At 36.9% G+C, this 21,013-nt stretch overlaps 1 protein-coding gene across 4 annotated transcripts in view; it reads left to right on the top strand.

Moving 5' to 3' along the window:
- The window catches only part of ARHGAP42 (Rho GTPase activating protein 42), a 159,943-nt gene extending 139,737 nt beyond the window's left edge, over window positions 1-20,206 (top strand). For 3 of the 4 annotated variants that reach the window (XM_062567301.1, XM_062567298.1, XM_062567297.1), the window contains 7 exons: window positions 2,403-2,562; window positions 5,789-5,933; window positions 9,102-9,482; window positions 11,490-11,646; window positions 12,615-12,677; window positions 19,516-19,595; window positions 19,830-20,206. In XM_062567301.1, the coding sequence (XP_062423285.1) occupies window positions 2,403-2,562; window positions 5,789-5,933; window positions 9,102-9,482; window positions 11,490-11,646; window positions 12,615-12,677; window positions 19,516-19,595; window positions 19,830-19,918 (1,075 nt within the window). In that variant the 3' untranslated portion in view covers window positions 19,919-20,206. The remainder of the gene's footprint in view (window positions 1-2,402; window positions 2,563-5,788; window positions 5,934-9,101; window positions 9,483-11,489; window positions 11,647-12,614; window positions 12,678-19,515; window positions 19,596-19,829) is intronic. The other variant, XM_062567300.1, reaches the window with a different exon arrangement.
- The last annotated feature ends 807 nt before the right edge of the window (window positions 20,207-21,013 follow it).

Raw genomic sequence — 21,013 nt, 5'->3', positions numbered from 1 at the left:
TGTTTGTTCTTTGACCTCTCTTCTCTTGTCTTTAGTCTCAATATTACCTCAGATCTAGAGAAGAGCATGTCTGCAGTATTCACTGCTGCTTTAATTGTTCTCTTTAACCCTCTTCTATCCAGAAGACACTTCATTATGATTTTTACTCCCAATATATTTTGGGTTTATTCTGAAAACTTTTTGTTTCTCTCTTTCGGAAATTCAATTTGTCCTTTCTTATTTTTCATATAATTTGCCAACTGTAGTTTGTGTTAGCAATTCTGATGAGACTGGGTATATTATAATATTATATATAGTCAACACAGAAAGTCAGTAATAAAGTATATTAGTGTGGAGATTTTTTCAAGGCACAAATGACAAATTGCTTAATTTTCTGTAAATGGGGGATCCCATTTCAAAATGTACATCCTTTCTCTGTATTTTTTTTTCGCTGTTCAGTTCCTGCATGTGAGCTTTTGTGTCTACATGAAAATACTATACCTTTAATTATGGATTATAAAATAAAGATAATATTACTTTTCCTTGGCGTAGGTCTTAATGTCTTTAAGTCTGTGACTACCTTGTCTTTAGTGTCTCTGTGCAGAATTAAATATGATCTAGGTGATATGGGATACTATTAAAAAAGGGGGAGAGGACAGGGGAAGCAAATCCTGAGAAGCACCCTGCAGAGGTATATTGTAATATTTATTATACTATACTTATAATCAGTTAGCAGCCAGGTAAAACTGGAAGTTTGATGTTATTTTCAGATAGATAAAGATACACATTTCTTAAAAAACCTTCATAATCAAGTTATGTATTTTTCTCCTTTAAAGAATAAGTTCTCTTTGATGTGATATAATAACACAATACCTTTATCAGTTAGATGGCTAGAAATCTGCAAACTGACAGTATCAAAAATTACTTTTACTGGAGACATAGCAAAGAAGGATTTTGAGGAGAAAGCAATTGTACCTTAATGGATGTCTTAGAGCTAAATGAAATGCATGATTACTTTGGCCTGTATCTGTTCAGTAGCCGAGCAACAGTAGAGCTAGGTCAGATGAAATTGGTTATCAAAAAGATCCATTTACAGGCCTGGGTTTTCTTCGTTTTTGCAGGAAATTGAGCCTTTGAGATGCTTTGCAGAAAGTCCTTTCTGGTCACAATGTTATTAAATTCACTGTTCCTTTTATTAACCAACCTACCAAATTTGTCACCAAGGAAACTCAAACATAGTACAAATGCTACTTTCCGTCTTATGCTATAAGACTGTAATGTTTGTGTAAAATGTTTGTGTAAAAGATCTTAACAGTTATTGTGCAGCACAGAGCAAAATAACATTGCACATACAGATTTTTTAGGTTTTTCTAACATACCTAGAGTTTAGTAATTCAAAATTCCATTTGCATTAAAATATAGGTGAACTTCTCAAATACTTCTTAGACTTCCAAGCCAAACATAAGCTTTGTCACAGTGAAAATTAAGATAATTGGCTAAAAATACGCTTTAGCAAGTTAGTAATTCTAATGACTTCTGAAAAAATGTCACTTCAGGGCACCTACTGAAGTAACATTTCTGAGGTGTTTGTAAGCTTAACTAAATGAAGTAAAATAGGAAATGTGTGAAGAGACAGGCATTTACTTTCCTGCGGTTTGTATCTCATAATCTTTGATGTAAATGGCATTCCTCATATTTCTCCTCTTTCCTCTCACAGTGTAAATAAGTAAGTAGACAGTTTCTAAATTCTACATTAAAAAGAAAAATCATAGAAAAGGTGGGTTAGGCAAAAACATGATGTACAAAAGTAAGGGGTTACTGCACTTGAAAGCTCGAAAAGGTCATTATAGTCATCTAATCTGATCTATACCACAGAAACAAAATAGTTTCAATGATCCCATTAACCTCATGCTTTGGTCATATTAATAGAGAGATATCATTGCAATTTAAAGGGTTTTTTGGTAATTAAGTATTTCCTTTACAGGAAGACTAAAGTGTATAGTTGTCCTCTATTACCTCCATGTATTTTGAGTCAATCACACAAGTATTTAAGTTCCTGTGTAATCATTGGAGAGAGACAGGTGCCTACCTTAAGGCTCCTAAACTTTAATTTAACTGAATTTCTCTGTGGAGACCTTCAAAGACAGTTACTTTTCCTTATCAATTCTACTACAGGGAGCTTAGGTGCTTATTCCGGAAAGCTCATTATCCAGTAAGGATATTATCCATTGCAGGATTGAAGCCTTAGTGGAAATACACTGCATTGCATTTTGACCCTGGTAAATGTAAAAGTTTTAAAAAGTTTTTTTAAAGGGGAGTCATGAACCTGAGATTTGATAAATAGTTGTCTAACAGTTTTCTACCTGCTGGAATGGGAGGTGAGCATGACTATTTAACTGCATATCATTTGTGGTCATTTACAGGGTATCATTGCACAGTCAGCAAAATCTTATGACTGTATCCAACCTTGGTGTTATCTTTGGACCAACCCTGATGAGAGCCCAAGAAGAAACCGTGGCTGCTATGATGAATATTAAGTTTCAGAATATCGTCGTTGAAATTCTGATAGAGCATTATGAAAAGGTAGGAAGATATCTGAAAGTTTTATGATAAAGGTGAAAGTGGGATCTCATGTTCATTACCATCATTCAATTCTTAAGAATAAGAAAATCAGCATTTATAGAAGCATATGATAGAAAGAATACTTTCTTCCTACTCGATGCTATGGATCTTATTCCCAGCAATTCTTCTGTTGGTGTGCAAGGTACAGATCCAAGGCATAATCTCCCAGGCTATGTAGGAGTTGCTCTGAATCATTCTAAAAATTGAAGTGTCCTTCTCATAGCTGAAAGTAGGATGAGAAAATACAATGTCATAACACTGCTTCAAGCTCTTCCATCTGTCTCATGCTAACAGTGTATCAAGGTCCATTCTGGGTGAATGTATGGGTTCCCCTCTGAGTGCCCTTGTGCGTCAGGTCAGAGTCTTTCTGGCCATCTGTCTTTTGGAGGTACACTAACTGCATAATGGAGATCCTGTTCTATCTAACGTCATGAAACCCCAACCATCCTTCAGTTCCTCTTCCACAAGTGGCATCCATGTGAATCCCCAGCAGAATCCACAGATTCTGTGCATTGTGTCATTTTTCATTTGTGAAAGTTGTCAAAAAGACAAAAAAAATAGTTTTGTAGATGAGGTTTTATCCCTGGTTGCCAGTTTTAAACTCATTTCTTCATGATTAAAAAAGTCTTGAATACTCTGGAACATACGAGCTTCTCTAAGTACCTCCTTGCTTTAAAGAAAGGCTTATCTGTGGCTGCCCAGTTTATTTTGTTTTCCCCCAAAAGACCAGTGACAAGGAAGGTATACCTCAAACTCATCTTTCTGGAACACTGAATTAGAGTGTTTTCAGGGAATTGAGAAGGCCAGTCTCTGAAGGTGTAAACAGTTTTCAGTCAGTATCCTTGCAGGTATCAACTTCACGGTGAGCTCTTCAGCTTTTTTTTTTTTTTTTTTTTTTTTTAATAGAGATCAGACCACTTGATTACAGAACAGTCAAGATCTTCTTTATCTGATCATGAAAAAAAATGATTTTTTGTTGATATAGATAATCTGATGACTATCAAAGCAAAAAAACTTACTTTGTTTTCCTTTTATTTCATGTTACTCAGCTGAAAGGCATTTCCTAGGCAATATCAGGTTCCCCTACTCTGTTTGGTCCATAAATACTCACAATACTGATTGATATCAGCAGTTATAGAGACTCCTCAAAATTGGTATGATACTGATAGTTTCCATGCCTGTAACTCCAAAACACATGAGTAACGTGTTTCTAAAAATGAATTTCCCCTTCTGAACATGACAAGCTCGTTCAGTATCAAGACCATGGCTGCACAAACAGAATCACCATTACTGTATTTCTCTGTCTCCAAGCATGTTTTTGCTTTGGTGTGCTACTCACCAATTCCTAATATGGTATTAATGTGCTTCAAGAGTATCTCAAAATCTCTGTTGAAGTATTTTCTACCTTCAAAGGGAGTATATTGGTTTTCTTTCACCTTTCTGAATGGCATGGAGGTGTCTGCTTACTGTTCGCTTCATGCTCTATTGACAGTGAATCCAGAAATCCTCACAGAAGTGTTACTTTGGTATAGCATGGTATTTAACTTACGACACTTGTCCCTCTTTCCTTATGATATGGAGCCTGGCCACTGTAGATTCTTTCAGGAGCCAGACTAATCTTCCCCTCTAAGGAAGGAATCGTCTCCTGTAAGGGATTCCCTCTTCTCCTTTCTGCAAGACTAATTCCACTCCCTCCTCAGACTATCATAAGAGATATTCAACAGTGTTTACACACACATTATATTATATTATATTATAGGAGGAATAAGTGAGAAAGAACATCTAGAAGGAAAATAATTTTAAAAAATTCTTCTACATTTTTTGCTTCAGTCATCTTCCAAGGCAGTTGTTACATTTACTAGAGATAGCCGAGGTGTTTTTTATGGTCTTTTGAGACCACTACAGCAGGTGTCTTGGGATATTGCAGAAGGTGATACAGATGAAAATTACCCAATTACTTCCTACATTGTTCTTGCTGGCAGGCCTGCTGTGGTTATCAGCAAAGAGTTATTAAAACCTCATATATACCTGTATCAGATGCAAGCAGGAGCTATGCATGTGTGTATAAGAAAGCAAGTAATGAATTCCCCCTGAAGATTAGAGTTTCTCTACAGCAATGAAGTGCAGAGTTCGCCAGTGGTAGCTGTCGTACGTTAAAGAAAAATTAAAAGATGCTCCAAACATAAGGATGATCCTAAAAAAACTTGACCTGTTCGGAAAATAAAGTCTGAAATATAAATTTGATTGAAATGAGGTGTGACTGTGCATAGAAAAGCTTTCATGGGAGCATGGAGAAAAAAAAATCAGTCTTTTTATATTTTCAGAAAAACAGCCTGTTTCTGAATGCTGTTCTTGGCTTGTATGGCAGTCCAACATTATATTAGTCACTGTGCCTTTTCAGAGGCTTCCAGACTGGAGATCCTTTTTAGTAAGACTGCCCTGTAGTCTATATTAAAGCAGAGCTCAGGGGACTTTGAAACTCTCAGTTGTTCAGAAATAAATAGTTACTTGTCAAAAAGAGAAAGGCAACTTCCTGCACTATAGGTGAGATACGTCTGTTTGTATATTATAATCATCATTTACTGCTTTTATGAAGTCCTCAGATGCCATGTAAGCAAAGGAAATGAAGGCTGTTTAGGCCTATTTTTTCCTTCTAGTGGTAGGAACACAGTATGCCCCAGGTGTAGTGGTCGGAACTATTGGTTAGAAAATGGAGGAAAAATATTCTGTTGTTTATGAAATGCATAGCTTAAAAATCTATATTGTGTTTAGGTTAAGAAACAGTTAAGGAAAATCCAGCTTATATCCTTCATTACTAATACATCCTGCGCAGGAGTTAGTAGTGAGCACCCACTATATGTTTGACCAATTAGACTGTTAATCACTTCATACCTGGGACTAAAAAGTGAACTGTTCAAATATTTTATTATAATTAGTATGTATTTTATGTATAATTTGTTCACTAACCCAGTGTTGTTGTTCTTGGATTGTAAAATTAGATCAGAATAAAGCCGATATTCAGTGTATTTCCCCTTTCGTGATGTGTCAGGCTCTCACAGCATTCATTTGAGATATAGTGGTGAGCAGAGCAAACAGCTTAATAATGAATGTGTAGGAGTACTTTTATTGGTTATGGCATTATTCTCCTCCCCTTCTATTTATTTATTTTATTTTTTTTGTCATGCAGATATTTCACACTGCACCAGACCCCAACATTCCTCTTCCCCAACCTCAGTCCCGTTCAGGTTCAAGAAGGACAAGAGCAATTTGTCTCTCCACAGGTCCACGTAAACCTAAAGGAAGATACACACCATGTCTAGCAGATCCCGATAGTAAGTTTGTCCTTGCTATTCACTGGTTATCTTTCCTGTCATGTCTTTTAATTTTTCTGCTTAAGATCCAGTAAGTATTGTTTTCCAATAATTATAAACACAACGGATGAGAGTTTTAGCACCTTTTTTAAATTTGTGAGTCTTAGCAGCACTGTTGAATGACTGCATTCCTTGCTTTTCTCAGAAGAGGAACAATATTTTTAGGCAAGTCTTGTACTGCATAGAGTATTTAAAAAGTAGATTTTATATTCTGATCTGAGTAAGGTCTGCTTTCAGACTGTGAGAAGTTTATTATATGACATTCACCTCATTTAAAGTTAGGAAACTGTAAATAGAATCTTTCTTCCCCACCTTTAATAAATAAAATTCAGTCAAGGTAAGGAGATCAAAACCATTACTTGGCTTTTTTCACTGGCATGAAACTGTAGCCTTTAATTCAAAGTAAGCCACTGCCTGGGTTGCTGAAACAACTGAAACTTTTTATTTTTGCTGGGATAGAAGCAACTCTAAACCTAATATTTCTGTGATAAGCAGTATATTCATCATATGGCTTGCAGTAATACAGCAGGGAGTTACATTTGCACTTGACTGCTACTGAGAAAACTTACTCCAGTGCATGTAAATGTGACTATAAAAAAGTTGCACTTTATACATTTCCTCCCAGTGGGCCATCACTATTTACTTTCTGGCCTTACCATTAGCAAAGATTAAATTATTAATAGTTTCATTACTGTTATACAACTCCAAAAGAAATTCTGTGTCTGCTAGTTCCTCAAGGAGATTTGCATGAAATTACTACAGCAAATCAATGCACATTTAAAGTGTATCTGTTCTTGAGCATCCATTGTAATTCTCAGGCCTGTGCAGTGGGGAAATGCAGCCTGTAGTACTCTTGCATAGATGCTGAGTATCGCTATCCCGTGATGCATATATCCCTAGGCATAAGTTACATAATTTCTGTCCACGAAAGTTTAAATGAAAGATGGCAATAGCTGCCTATATATTAGTTGTCAATGTGAATGGTACCAGATCCGTAGAGTAAGAAGCTATGGAGGAATTGTCAGCTACAACTCACCAACCAAGAAACTGAGCGAGTTTCAGTGGTGTTTAACCTGTAGTGACTAGGTGCCAGAAAGAAGGTGTTGGGGGGGCATTTCTTTGCAAGTACTTGGCAGGCAGATGCAAGCTCACTCTTCTTCATTCAGAGCAAATTTGAGTTGACTTAAGTTTGAGTTTGCATTGTGAGGGAGGCTAAATTTGAACCAGCTCTGACCCGAGAGCTGTCCACACAAGGGTTTTGCCTATTAGCTTAAACTCAGCACTTTCTATGCAGGTTCCAGTTAGTTAAGGTCTGGATTGTGTCTTGGAGGCCTAGGCCGGAGCAGCTGTATTCTCCCTGCCAGATAGCTCTTTAAGTGTGGCTGGAGACAGACAAGAGAAAGCTGTGGTTTCTAGCAACAGCTATTTCTGAAGAGCTAGATGGTTTTTAATGTGAAGCAAGAGACCTTTAACTACTTTGCAAGAAATTAAGGTGTATGCCATGTGAAAATGAAGTGTTCTTCTGCAAACTCGGTGGAAAAGATTTTGTGATAATCAAGGCCTATTCACAAAATTAATTTCTATAAGTGACCCTGCAACTCTGATAGGAAGTCCTTCAAGGTCTTCTCTGCTCTATAGGGGTAGGAGTGTTCTGGTTTCTTCTGATTATATTAATGGCCAACTTATGCCTGTTTGCATTTATGACAATACTGTCCTTTAATTTCAGTCAACCTTCTATCTTCCTATTTTACTCCAGAATATTACAGCAATTGCTTACACCTTGTAGACAGCTTTTGTTTCATTAAGGTGAATGAGACGAGTTGTTCCTGATGTCTGTCTGAAAAATGAGCTGTTCTGTCCACTTGCCATTCTGGCATTTCCAGCTTCCAGCTTCATTTATCAAAATTGTACACTGTATTCCAGATGAGTCACACCAGGATACTGTGCAGTAGCTGTGGAGTAACTGTACATAATCTGGAATATCAGAATTCTGGCCAGAAGTGTACAGAATATTTCAGATTACTGTACCAGTGGCACTTATATTTTTATACCCACTAAACAAGGCATTGATATTTGTAACCTTATCTGGAACATAATATGGTTATAATCACCTGAAGTCCAGGATATTTAATCCCTTGCAGACAAAGGCAGCTATATCACACTGGTAGCTCATAACTCATGTGACAGAAGAGAATATATTCTTCACTTCTCGTGAAATCTCTGAATTATATCTCCAAACTTTTGGGAACAAAAATCTTTTTAGAAACAAAGGTATGACCCACTGGACTTCAGTCACATTTTTATTAATCTAGTCTTCAAGATGATTCAACTCTATATTCATGCCAGTTCTCCTCAGTTTTGATGAGTGTTGTTACCTTTATATTGTCAGCAAATTTCTTTAGTGCATTCTCATTTTCTATTCCAAAATATTAATAAAAATATTAAATAAGTACAAAGGTTCTTATGTTGGAAAGTAAATTTCTCTAATATCAGTCTAATTAAAGAAATTCATCAAATGTTCAATATTGTCAAGATTGTTAAGGTTGTAAATAGAGGAATAAATTGTTGTCCTTTATTAGTGGAATTGGTATTTCCTTAAAGATATGATGAATCAGGAAAGAGGATATGTAGTCTTATGGAAACTATAGAGATCCTAGGAACTTGGTAATCAAAGTAAAACGTCTTACTGCTGCCAACAATACAGTCATACATGTTGGAGCATACATACAGCAAGTACCAAGTTTGTCTTTTCATGGAAATCCGGCAAGCTGTTCCTCACAGTCATTGCAGCATTCAGATTGTTTAATTTCCTAAAGCTATTTATACTGCAGACAGTTTTTCTTTCAAAATGCAAATAGTTTGGCCTGTAGCTAATTTTAAGCCCATTTTGTTCATCAGGTCTAGAGAAATGTCAGAATCCCTACTCTTTCTGATTAAACACAGAAATGTGTGTGAAACTTAGAGTAACCAAATAGCTATTTTGTCTTGAGAAGGATTGTCTATATTAACAAATTTGATGAAGTAAGGTACAAGGGACTATGAAGTGGCAGAGAGAAATACATATTTTTAACATTGGATGTAACTATCTTTTTGTTTCTCTTTCTTTCTTCTCCCCTCACTCATCCCCAGGTGATTCCTACAGCAGTAGCCCAGACAGCACTCCCATGGGCAGCATCGAGTCCCTCTCTTCTCACTCCTCAGAACAGAACAGCACTAGCAAGTGTGCACCTTCACAGCCCAGGGAGAAATCAGGAGGGATCCCATGGATTGCTTCTCCCTCCTCTTCTAATGGCCAGAAGAGTTCGGGCCTCTGGACTACAAGTCCAGAGTCCTCATCCAAGGAGGATGCAACAAAAACAGATGTGGAGTCAGACTGCCAAAGCATAGCTTCTGTCACTGGGCCAGAGAGTGCCTCTCCATCAACAGATCTAACCAAAAAGAGTTCTTATAGTCTGTCTGGGCTGAAAAGGTCTTCAGCTTCTTCCCTCAGATCAATTCCATCAGCTGAAGGTAATTTCAAAGGTTTTTTTAGGACTGTGAAGTAACAAAACAAAAGGTGCATCTGAAAGCTAATGATATTCATTAATGTTATTTGTTTAATTGTTAATGTCATAGTATGTTCTTTCACTTCTGAAGCTGTTTTTGATGTGTTTTCATTACCTGTTACCTGTACAGTTCATACGGCTTAAAATACCTCAGCATTTCTCAGAATTTACAATACTTTCTGCCCTGCCATTCCTCAAGCAGGCTATTGACTTGTAAGAGTGCCAACTTAAAAGAGTCAGTAGGTAGAGTTTATCACTGTGGCAAAGGAATGAATCCTCGCAATGTGATCAGAACGGATGAAAGCCAACATTAAAATTTAAAAAGCCTCTGTTTTTTGGACAACTGTATCTCTTAAATTGGCTGAAGTAGGATTTTGAAAAAAAATAGATTGGGATTTTACAGACAATGCCTTGAGTTGAGATAGAACAGGGCAGATGGTATAAAAAGGTAAGCCCTGGCATGATGTTTATGTCTGAAACCTTGCTTATGGAATGGGTACTTCATTCTGCCTTACCCAGGAGAGAGTGTAGGTTCCCTCGAACATGAGAAGTATGGCAGAATGCGCCTGTACGTGGACCTATATGAACAAACAACCATAAGCTGAAAGGAGAAACTTATGGCTACAGCTCTCTTTTGATTATCCAATATATATTTGCAAGTCCAACTTTAGGAATCCAATTTCTGTGCCAGAGATAGAGCTCTACTCTTCCTATTTAATCAAAAAAGGATGCTGCTTCAAAAAATACTCTCAGAGGACCTAAACTGAGCCTGCATTCTAAGTAACCTTGTAAAGAGGGTTCTTGCAAGAAAAGGAGGATTAAAAATTCAACTTCTTACTTTAGACACTTTTGCTAAATGCTTTAAGTTAATCAGCCTGAGTTCCTGTAAACTCAGCACTGAAACAGTGAGGTCCAGTGGACTGAGTGCGAAGGCTGACTTTGCCACTGAGCTGTCATTAGTATAAGTAATACAAGTACAGGTAGGGCAAATAAAAAATGCAAGGTTGTGCGCCATGTACTGGAAGTTTAATGAAGTTCTCCCCCCCGAAGTATACAATCTTTTTCCTGAAACTTCCTGATATGAGCTGCTGTTAATTATTAACAGTATTAATAACACTATTAGTAATAAGAGTATTGTATTTAGGAAGCTATTTTTATTATGGCAAACTTTAAAGCATTATTAAGCATCTTTTGTTCTCGAGAATAAACAAACACAGAAGTAAACACAGTTCTTGTCTTGCAGAGTGTATAAGCAAAAAAGGCATTAATCCACAGGTAGATCAGCCTAAAAGGCACAGGAAACCATGCTTTCTGGCTAGCTGAGGTGTGAGTTCTGTGTTTGGAGACTGGATGGATGACTTATTTAAATGCATCAATACTGTGGCACAAGAAAATGTCTTTGTTACAAGAACTTCTTCTGGTGCAATACAGGCTGTACAGCTTTAGATTTGTTTTGTCGAGTTACAGTAACAATTGTTTTAGGCAAGCTGTAATCACTGATTTCCAAGATTTTTAAAAACTGTACAAAGCTTTTGTGAATACTGAAAAGTTAATTCTTAAAAATTAACCTGGTCTGATGTCATAGCTGCTTTGAGCAGGAAGTTGGACTGCATGGCTTCCTGAGGTCCCTTCCAACATGGATTTTTTTACAGTTCTGTGAAATATATTGCTTTATAAGTTTTGAGTGGGTTATTATCACCTATTAATGAATGTACTATCTAGCCAATGAAGTGCAATTTTAAGTGTCATTTTTAGCCTTCACAATTACAATGTGGTTTCTTAGTTCTTGCTGCTGGTCCTTTTCTCCTGGCTTTCTGCCTGAAAGGCTGTTTCTTCTCTCTCTTAGTAAGTACTTTATTCCACCTATTTTGCTTCTTTAAAAACAGAGAGTTTTGTTTTGCATGTTGCACATATTATGACACAGTTTCAAATTAGCTTTAATATTCTATACAAATTTGGTTGCTTTCTTTAGGTAACAAAAGCTGCAGTGGATCTATACAGAGCTTATCTTCAGTAGAAACCAAAGATACACCAAAGGCGCCACCAAATCCCGATTTGCCACCAAAAATGTGCAGGAGATTAAGATTAGATACTGCATCAAGTAATGGCTATCAAAGACCAGGATCTGTGTAAGTAACTAAGACCTTGTGGAGATTTGAGTTGTTACGGTATTGCTCATTCTAAAGTAATCCCAAGCAGCTGGATAGATTATTGAAAAAGTATCCATGAATACTAGCTTTGAATTCTGTATTTGTGAATGTTTGTCTACAATCATTAAAATTGTAAAACTGAACAAAGAAGGCATAACCCAAAGTGTAAAGAAACTTCTGCTCTTAAATTTCTTTCGGTGTTACATGTAAAACATTTTTTTTTTTTGTAAAACGTTTTTTTTTTTTCCTTCTTGAAAGAAATTATCATCTTTTGATGATGATCCTATGTAGCTGATGTTATAATTTAACTTAGCTGAGATTTGGTTTAACAGTGTTTCTTAGTGCTTATAGCGCAAACCTAAGAGTCAAGAGATCTTTGCTCTAATATTGACTCTGACCCTGACTTTCTTTGCCACATGGACAAGTGATTTCCAGAACTACAAAGTACCAGGAAGTTCTCCAGATACTTCAGGATTCAATTCAACCTGTCCATCTTTTAAACTGGAAGGGATCATTGTAGCCATTTCACAGGTTTCTATATCTTAACTTAAAGAGAAAAACCTACCTAGCTCAAAGTACCAGCACAATAGTGACAGGCTGTCTGTAAAAGCATTTCCAGTATATCTATTGGTCATGCATGAATAGAAATTTAAATACAGGATGATGTGTTTTTTTCTGTGTATTACCTTCTGGTTCTGTAATTTCTGGGTTAGCTGGCTCAGCAAGGCACCTAGAACATTCAGTGGCCTAAATTAGATTATGCCTGTAAGAGTTGTGCTTAATAGGGACTTAAACTTAGCTTTTGAGTTTTGTCTATTTGTCTAGTGAATATTTAAAACAATTAAAAAACAAAAGATTCCATGCCTTAGATGGTTAAAACTGAAATGACTCTGTGTTTCATTAATGGGCTAAGTTTAAAGCAAGCCACTTCTTCACTTTATTTTCAGAGTGGCTGCAAGAGCCCAGTTGTTTGAAAGTGCTGGTTCACTTAAACAAGTTTCTTCAGGACGGTAAGTGCTTCATAGTTTAACAACATGTAAAAACCTCTGTGTTTTGCTGGCTTCCCAGATTGAAATAGAGACATCAAAGATTTGTTTGGTGTCTCTTGGACTATCTCATGTGGCATGCACATTTTTTGTGTGGTTTATTAACCTCAGTCTTTTTATAGAAAATTAAACCTAGTAGAGAATAACAGCCTACCCATCTGTTCTGTCTGCTGTGGGCACTGCAGTAAGAGATGCTCAGACTGGTGGTCTGTTCAGGGACGTTACTACAAGAGTAAATTAATGTAATTTAAATTAGGATGAGGGTGCTTTACTTATTCCATATAGTTGTTTGTATGTGCATGCATTCAACAGAGCGGCAAAGGTGCTGTCAATCTGAGTCATAGTTCATGGTAATTTGCATATATAGTCAAGCCCTGAATAATAGGATTAAATTAATCCGGTTCCTGTCCTTCCAACTGCGTAGTCTGTGCTTCAGTCCGGAGGAACTGTTGCCTTTTCTTCTTGATGATGTGTATTTTTTTTTCATTCTTAATAAGCATTACTTACACTTTTTTTACAGTTCTGTCCATTTATTGAGTGGATTTGATTCATCCTTAAATGGCATGAAATTAGAATGTTCTGACAAGTGTTCATCTAGGAGGCGATATCCTCCACATGTTATTAACATTTACCATTAGTAGACTAAGACAGATAATCACATAGGTGTGGTAAAAAATCTCTTTCTCTTTTACTATGCCTGCATTTCAAACTCTTTGCGACAAAGCTTGCATTTTTTTCTGTTGGATACTTTATTCAGTGAAACTCTGATCTTAATGAAACTGTTGAGCAACAGAAAAATATCCATATCATCCATATGGATATAATCCACAAATCCAAAAGTAGTAATTTAAAGTAACACAGCTGTGTTAGAGGATGCTAACATGTGCTGAGATGTATGCGGTGGAGTATGGTTGTGCTCTCTGGCAGAGATGAGAAAGACAAAGCTGACTGCAAGGGCCAACTGATTTTGTGCAAGGGAAGCAGTTTACAAGAATCAAGGCTGTTCGTGTTTTGTGTAGTACGTGAACTGTACGATGACCAAAAAAGAGGGTGGCAGGGGGGTGGGAGAGGAAGGGAGTGAAAAGAGCAGGGCATTAATTTAAGGAAGAAATGGCATGTTCTTAATCCAGTGACCTAAGCCAAGAGCAATGATTGCTTACCAGTCCTGCATCATTTTACCTCTACCACTGTTCTTCTCCTATTTTGTATTGCTCCCTTTTTGTAAGCTCTCTTCTGTTGTTCCTTCAGAACCTGTCCCATCTGTATCTATATATAAAGAGCATGTAAGAAGCAAAAATCTGCCAAAGGAAAAATGTAGCAGTTTGATAATGGATATGGAGAGCAGATAACAAAGCAAGAAAGGCTGAAAGGCTTAATAGCTCCCCTACTTCAGTTCTCCTAAGAAAGCAGAAGAGCATCAATAACAAGGAGAATGGAAAATGAGAGGTCAGCAGGCAAAACGAGGAAGAAATGAGAAGTAGCTTAGCTGTTTCTATAATACTGCTCCAGCTTTTATTTACCTCTCATGTCTGCTATGAACATGAAGGCTGAATTAAGTCCTTAGGATAGTCTTTCTTGTTCTTGAGAGTATTGAAATCATGATAATTACATACAATTCACCCAGTAGAGAGGCCTTATGGATTCATAATTCTACCATCTAATGGGTATGTGCAGGGCAGAGTGTAAGAAAAATCCAAACTGTGTTTAAACTGACTGGCTTGACACCAGAAGTATTCCAGTCAAGACAGTGTTGAGCTCTGTTCACAGATAATTTACCCTGTTAAAAATCTCTGTGTTTTTGAAATTAACTACTTTCCTATGCATAGGAGCATCTAAGTAGCTTCATTCCTACTTGATATATCTATTGCCTGAAACAGTATTTTGTGGTCACCTGCCCAGTACATGGATCAGAAGTACGTATACAACTTTGCAGTACAGGTCTCACATTAGCCTATGCATTACAGCAGATAATATGTTATTGGATGCTCTGCCTCCACAGTGACTGGGACATACTTGATTCCTTCCTCCAAACAGCCTTTTCACCTCTTCTTTATGATTTTGTATAATGTGGCATCTCTGCTGTGAAAGCTCCCTTTTTTTTACTTGTTTCTGGGTGTGCTGGGCCAATTATTTGCCCTGAATGTTTTCTTGCTTTGTATACATGAGTGTGGGTCCACCTAGTGACAACTATTTGAATAGATTTATTTTATTCAAAAAGAGACAGAATGAGAGGTCACAGTACACATTGTAGGACTGGAGAGGTAAGAGCAAAATGTTATTACCCCTCAAGTCTCTGCTCTCTTTTTCCAACCCCAGAGTTATTCTGACTTCCCATCCTTCCTTTTCCTTCCCTCCTAACTTCCAAGTTTATCAATCATCCATCTCCTGATCTGTAGCGTAAACTCCCTGTATCTGTTGGGACTAATCCCTACTACTAAGCAGCTATGCACTTGAAAGAAGTGAAGGATTTTTATTACTACTTTCATAAGTATTGCAGTTAACTAGCAGTCTCAGTAAGGGCTGAGGTCTCTGTTGCGGCTGCTGTACAAAAATGCAGCAATACATAATCCTGACTCTACTCTTCTTGGCTTTTGATTTAGAGGTACACAGGTTGAGTCTCAAAAAGTGAGAAAATGCATTTAAGAGGAAAGCTTTTATTAGAAGAGAATACCTAGAAAAAGTGGAAGGAAGCGTTGGTGACAGCAGTTGGCTCTGTCTTGGCAGCAGGCTCTCTAGATGCAGGGTTGGGACTTCAGTGGAAGCAGGCTAACAGAATTAAGTTCTCCAGAGCTGTGCTCCTCTTACAACCATATAATTAAATATCCCTTTCTAGTTATCCTTCAACTTTTATTTTGGGTATTATGTTTCACATTTACTTAAACAGCTAGAACACCCTTCCCAGTCCAGACCAGAGCTTTCTACTCAGTCAGATTCTAATGGAAATCTCCCCTTTTCAGGAGTCTATAAATCTTTCTTCTTCCAGTAAGATGATAATAATTGATGAGTCGTCTGATAGATGTTCACATGTTTTTCCTCATTCATTCCTCTTCTTGTTTCTGTCATTGTCTTGCTAGACTGAAAGCTCGTTAGGGCAAGGACATAATTTTGAAGCCTATTTGTAACTTCTAAAATGGTGTGCTAAAAGTGCCTCAGGTGTTGCTGACAGCGTGTAGTTAAGCAAAATAATTTACCATCTGTTGAATATTGACTCTTTGACTGCTAATCTATCACACATGAAATAGAAAATATGCCATAAAAGAGAGAAGAAAAATACATTTTCCCTCTGGAGCCTATACGGTAAAGTTACAGAAGGGATGGACTCAGGTAAAGTGGATACCATTTTCTGAAGTTTTTTTTTTTTTTTTCCTTAATAAACACATGAATCACTCTCTTCTCTCAGAATATTAACATTATCTTAAGAGAATCATAATTAGATGATGGTGATGTTATCACATTTTTTTTAACAGATTGCTTTGCTTGCATTAACACCATAAGGGCCAATGTCCAGTTTCATAATTGCACACAATAAAATTATCTAAAAAACTGCAGGCCCTTTTCACTGCTAATGCTTCTAGCTGGATGATGTTAAAATGAGTAATAACTAATAGGAGAACCTAGTTAATCAAAATGGGTAAAGAGGAAATAACCAAGGGATTGCTCCAAAATTATGGGTAAATATTCTTAGATTTGTTTTTTTCGTTATACTCTCACACTATTTGTAGATAATACTAGGAATTAATTACTGTCTGTGTCAGAAACAGGTAGTAGGAAGATGATCTGAAAAATCCTGTAATTCATGAACTGTTGCAAAGCTGACTTTTTTGTACCTTATGTTTGTATATCTGTGTAAACAGCAAATGCTGGAAAGCTCTTTCCTTGCAGAACTGAGCAAGTCTATGTTTTTTATATTCTTTTTACTTCTAAGACAAACATACTCGGACTAGGTAAAGTTGGAAGCTGAAAAGCTAAGAGACTACGTGTTGTTTTGCCACATAGGAAATGGATGCTTTTCAGAGACCGAGCTTCGGGTCTGTATAACCAGAACATCTGTAGAAAACTGTCATATTGACTTAGGGGAAAAGTGACCTTCAGGTTAAAGGATTCAACTATAGCTCTGATTTATACTTTCTGTGGGACCTTTGGTAAAGTCAGCTAATTTCCCTCTGTGCCAATTCTGTGTATGTCCTGTAGAGTGATGAAACTTTTTCATGTTTTCTTTATCTGTCTTGTTGACTATAAATGGTAAGTTCTTCATAACAATAATTGTATTTTACAGTCAGTAAATAGTCCTGAGTCTTTGTAACATCAAGGCCTCTAGTCAGAACGAGTACCTGTAAGTCTCATTGGAGGAATACAAATGATAGTATCCCTAGAAGAGCACTGTTTGTTTTTTTGTGTGCCGAGGCTTATGGTTTCATTTCTCCTCTAGAAATGAGAGCCTGTTAATAAAGGTGAGAGTTGTGCAGTGACAAAGACTAAGAAAAAAAGAACCCTCTAAGCTATATCTACCCTACTAAATAAAAGAGGCCCAAGAACTAGTTCTTGACATGGAGGTGAGGTAGAATGACATGCTTGTGTCCACAGAACTTAGAACTGCCCTCCAAGCAAACAGTGTCCAATAACATAGCCCCATATGATGGCCTTGAGGTCCCAAGACATGACTGCTGTTTTGCCTGCCCTTTTTCATTGCATGGTGTCTAAAATAATACTAAAGCTGTGTTTTAGCCCACCAGAGTTGTTTTTTTTTTTTTTTTTTTTTTTTTTTTTTTATGGCAAGAAATATTTGTATATCCTGGAGTCTTCCAGGCCAGGGGGCATGTGTCAGGGTACAAAGTCTGCTGGAATAGTGCTGGTGGACAGACTGTATCAGATGGAGGAGGCCAAATAAAAAGGCATCTTTTCTGAATTGTGGTGAACTGTTCCCTGGTTTGTGCTAAGAAGTTATCTTGAAAAAAAATGCTAAGACAGAGAAGTCCAAATGAGCCATGAAGCAAGCTAACATTTAAGCAAAGTGGGCAGTCAGGATACCTGCACTCACAGTCGTTTAGTTAGCAGTGGATATGTATTCAAAATAACGGTGCTAGGAGTTAGAAATGAGTGATTACCAGAGAGTCCTGAAAATAAGATTCCCTTGGTCATTCAGGACATGACGCAAAATTCCTGACTTCTGGAAATCTAGGTCTGAGAGTCTAGCCTTTGATGGGTCAGTTACTCACTTTGGATTAAGGCAAAACGCACCATTTAGTCTAGTAATAAATCAGCTTCAGAGAAATATAAGAGCCTTCTCTGAAGGCTCATACACGCAAACTTGAGAATGTATCTGTCCATTCTCATATCCTTTTAGAGATTCAAATGAAGCATAATGTGCTAGTATTGATTGGCTTCAGGGTATAGGGCTAGGCTAGAAGTATGCTCTCTACTCTGTTTAGGAAATTTGTCCCTGCTTAATTCTAGAGAGGTGTGGAACTGCAGAAATGAAGAGTCATGGCCCCATCACCAATATACAAAATAAAATAGACTTCTCCATATACTAGTGTTGCACTGTAAATCTAACCTGTGACTCTGTTATCTCAGAATGTTGGGAGGAAAGAAAAAATAGATTACATACTTGCATATCCCACTCACAAAAAGTATGTCAAAAATTTAAAACTTCACCACAGATAGCATGCTGGGTCATTGAGATAAATGCTGGCTGGAAGGAAAGTTGTATCAGTAACCCTCCATCGCATCATATGAAGGTCAAATGATCAACAAGTTAATCTTCACTTGGCGAGGGTTCCACTGTGAGTTTCCAACAAGTTTAATCAAACTCAAAAAAACTGATGCCAGACAAGTTAAGTGATTGACAAAGGATCCTATAAAAACTGTTCTGAGTCTGTAAATTAAAGTCAAAGTATCGTTCAAGGTAAAGTACAGGAATCTAATGAGAATTTCTGGTTTCCATCTTTATGCTCAGCCCTGGGGACCATTTTCTGTTTTGTAGTGCTCGAAACCGTATCAGAGGTCATCTAGTCTGTCCTGCTCTGGAATAGGATCATTATATACCTAAACCATTCTTTTACAGCTGTTTGTCTAGTGTGGGGTTTTTTGTTTACTCATTTGCTTTCTAAGAATCTTTAGCAATGGGAACTCTCCAATTCTAGCCAATTCCAGTGTTTCTCTAGTCTAACCACTAGGTGTTTAGCTGCAGATTAAGACACACAAACTCGCTGTCTGCACATAGGTGTCATTATGTCGGGTTTTATTAAAGGTGCTATTCTATTTAAGGTGTCATTACAGGCAGTGGTATCTGCCTGTCATTGCATCCTCAGGTAGGGGTCCTGCATAGCAGAACCTGCAGAGGTTTTGGAGGCTTGGAGAGTCTGTTGAGCTAGACACATACTAGCTCACTAAATTCAGGTGACAGAAGCTGAAACCCACCCCATTCAACTAATCTCTTTTGAACTCTCTTCACCCAGACCCTCACTTGTTCCAAGCACTGTGCCCAATTTAGTACTTGTTTGAATTTGGCAATGCCAACTAGGGTGAAAGAATCCTTTTATAGCTGCAAATGATATTTCTGTTTAAACTTTTAAGTAGGATGTTGATCTCTTTTCTGCAATAACATACTTGTTAAATCCAGAATGCTTGGTGTTATCACCTGCTACTATTCTGCTCCTCTGAACTACTATGCAACTAGTTTTTGCAATCTGTGTTTGTACAACTGATTATTCCTATACTTCTCAGGTTTTAAATTAGTTTCTTTATGCTTTTTTTTCCCTGGTTATCTTATTTGTTGCAAACTCATATTTTCATCTTTCAGGCAAGCAAAAGCCATGTATTCCTGTAAGGCTGAGCACAGTCATGAGCTGTCTTTCCCACAGGGGGCAATATTTTCCAATGGTAAGATATGTTTTGCATTCTCTGTTTACATAAAAAATAGACTGACTTGTATCTACAAGGCAAAAGAGTTATAATTCCACTTTCAACTCTCAGTTTTTGCCCTGATTTTTCAATTGATCTTGGATAACTATTATCTAAATAAATATATGAAACAGACATAGGTTCTTTTAACTTTGTCATTTCATTATAAAAATACTTTGTTTTTTTTTGTTTGTTTGTTTGTTTGTTTTCCAGTGTATCCATCGGTGGAACCAGGCTGGTTAAAAGCAACTTATGAAGGGAAAACAGGACTAGTCCCTGAGAATTATGTTGTCTTCCTCTAGTAACTTATAGTGGACAGTAATATCTTCATGGTATCCATGGTAACAAATAATAAGCACTGTGATTTTTATCTGACACAGATATGGGATCAGCGTGTTAGCTGAGAGTGGTAGATTTCCTTCAGATACTGCAGCCGCTCCCTATCGCCAGAACAGAATGTGATAAAACAGTTAACTGTTACTGTACTGAAGACAGTACTCTGTTTAAATAACTCCTATTGTTTGCAAAAGGTTGTTCTGTTCTTCTTTCATGAGTAAGGAACACTAGATCAATAAAATCAAAAAATGTTACCATTTAGCTGCAGACCTTCAGGTCCTAGGGTGTTGCTCACGGAAGTGTGAAATTTAGAGGCAATGCACTCTATGATGTTTCTTGCAATATATACCTTAGTATGTTTGGGTATTTTTTTTTTTTTTTTTTTTGATTTTTTGTAATGTAAATAATGTTTCTATTGTGATCTGAATTCTCTCTTGGAAAACTTGATTCTGAGATCTGTCCTAATCATTTCAAATAAGAAATGAGTTTTCCATAAATCAGAAGTTTGAACTTTTGTTAGTGAGATCACAATATGTTACAGAATTTATGTAACTGATAACAAAATCAGATTTTACACTGACTGAGCAGTAAGTGCTCATCCCAAATGTGATTTCTTTAATGAATGTTTCATTCATGTACTTCTTGGATTTATTTTTTCCTTTCTATAGGATTTTAAATAATAATAATAACTTAATATTTCTATGTTACCAGTCATCCTGAAGATGTTCTCAGTGTATCTCAGAACAACAACTGTAGAAAACAACGAGGTACTGAATCTGAATGATTAATAGTTACATGAAATGAGCAAGGAGAAACAATGCAGTATGTTTTGAAACCCATGATAAACTGTAACTGTATCCCTTTCAAGTTTTTCCATTGCGAATAAGACAAATGGCCTACAAAATACTTGATTTTGTAAGCTATGAATGATGAAAGCTCCATCTAGCAATGAAAATATTTAGCATTATTTTTCCTGATTTCCACTGAACTATTTGGCAAAGATTTCTCCCCTCCCACAGGAAAAAAAAAACCTTATTTGGTAAAGGTTTTATGAAGATCCA

The sequence above is a fragment of the Rhea pennata genome, chromosome 1 (assembly GCF_028389875.1).
Source record: "Rhea pennata isolate bPtePen1 chromosome 1, bPtePen1.pri, whole genome shotgun sequence".
In the NCBI taxonomy this organism is placed as follows: Eukaryota; Metazoa; Chordata; class Aves; order Rheiformes; family Rheidae; genus Rhea; species Rhea pennata.
Note: the sequence above shows the minus strand (reverse complement) of the source record. Positions and strands in the feature narration are given on the sequence as shown.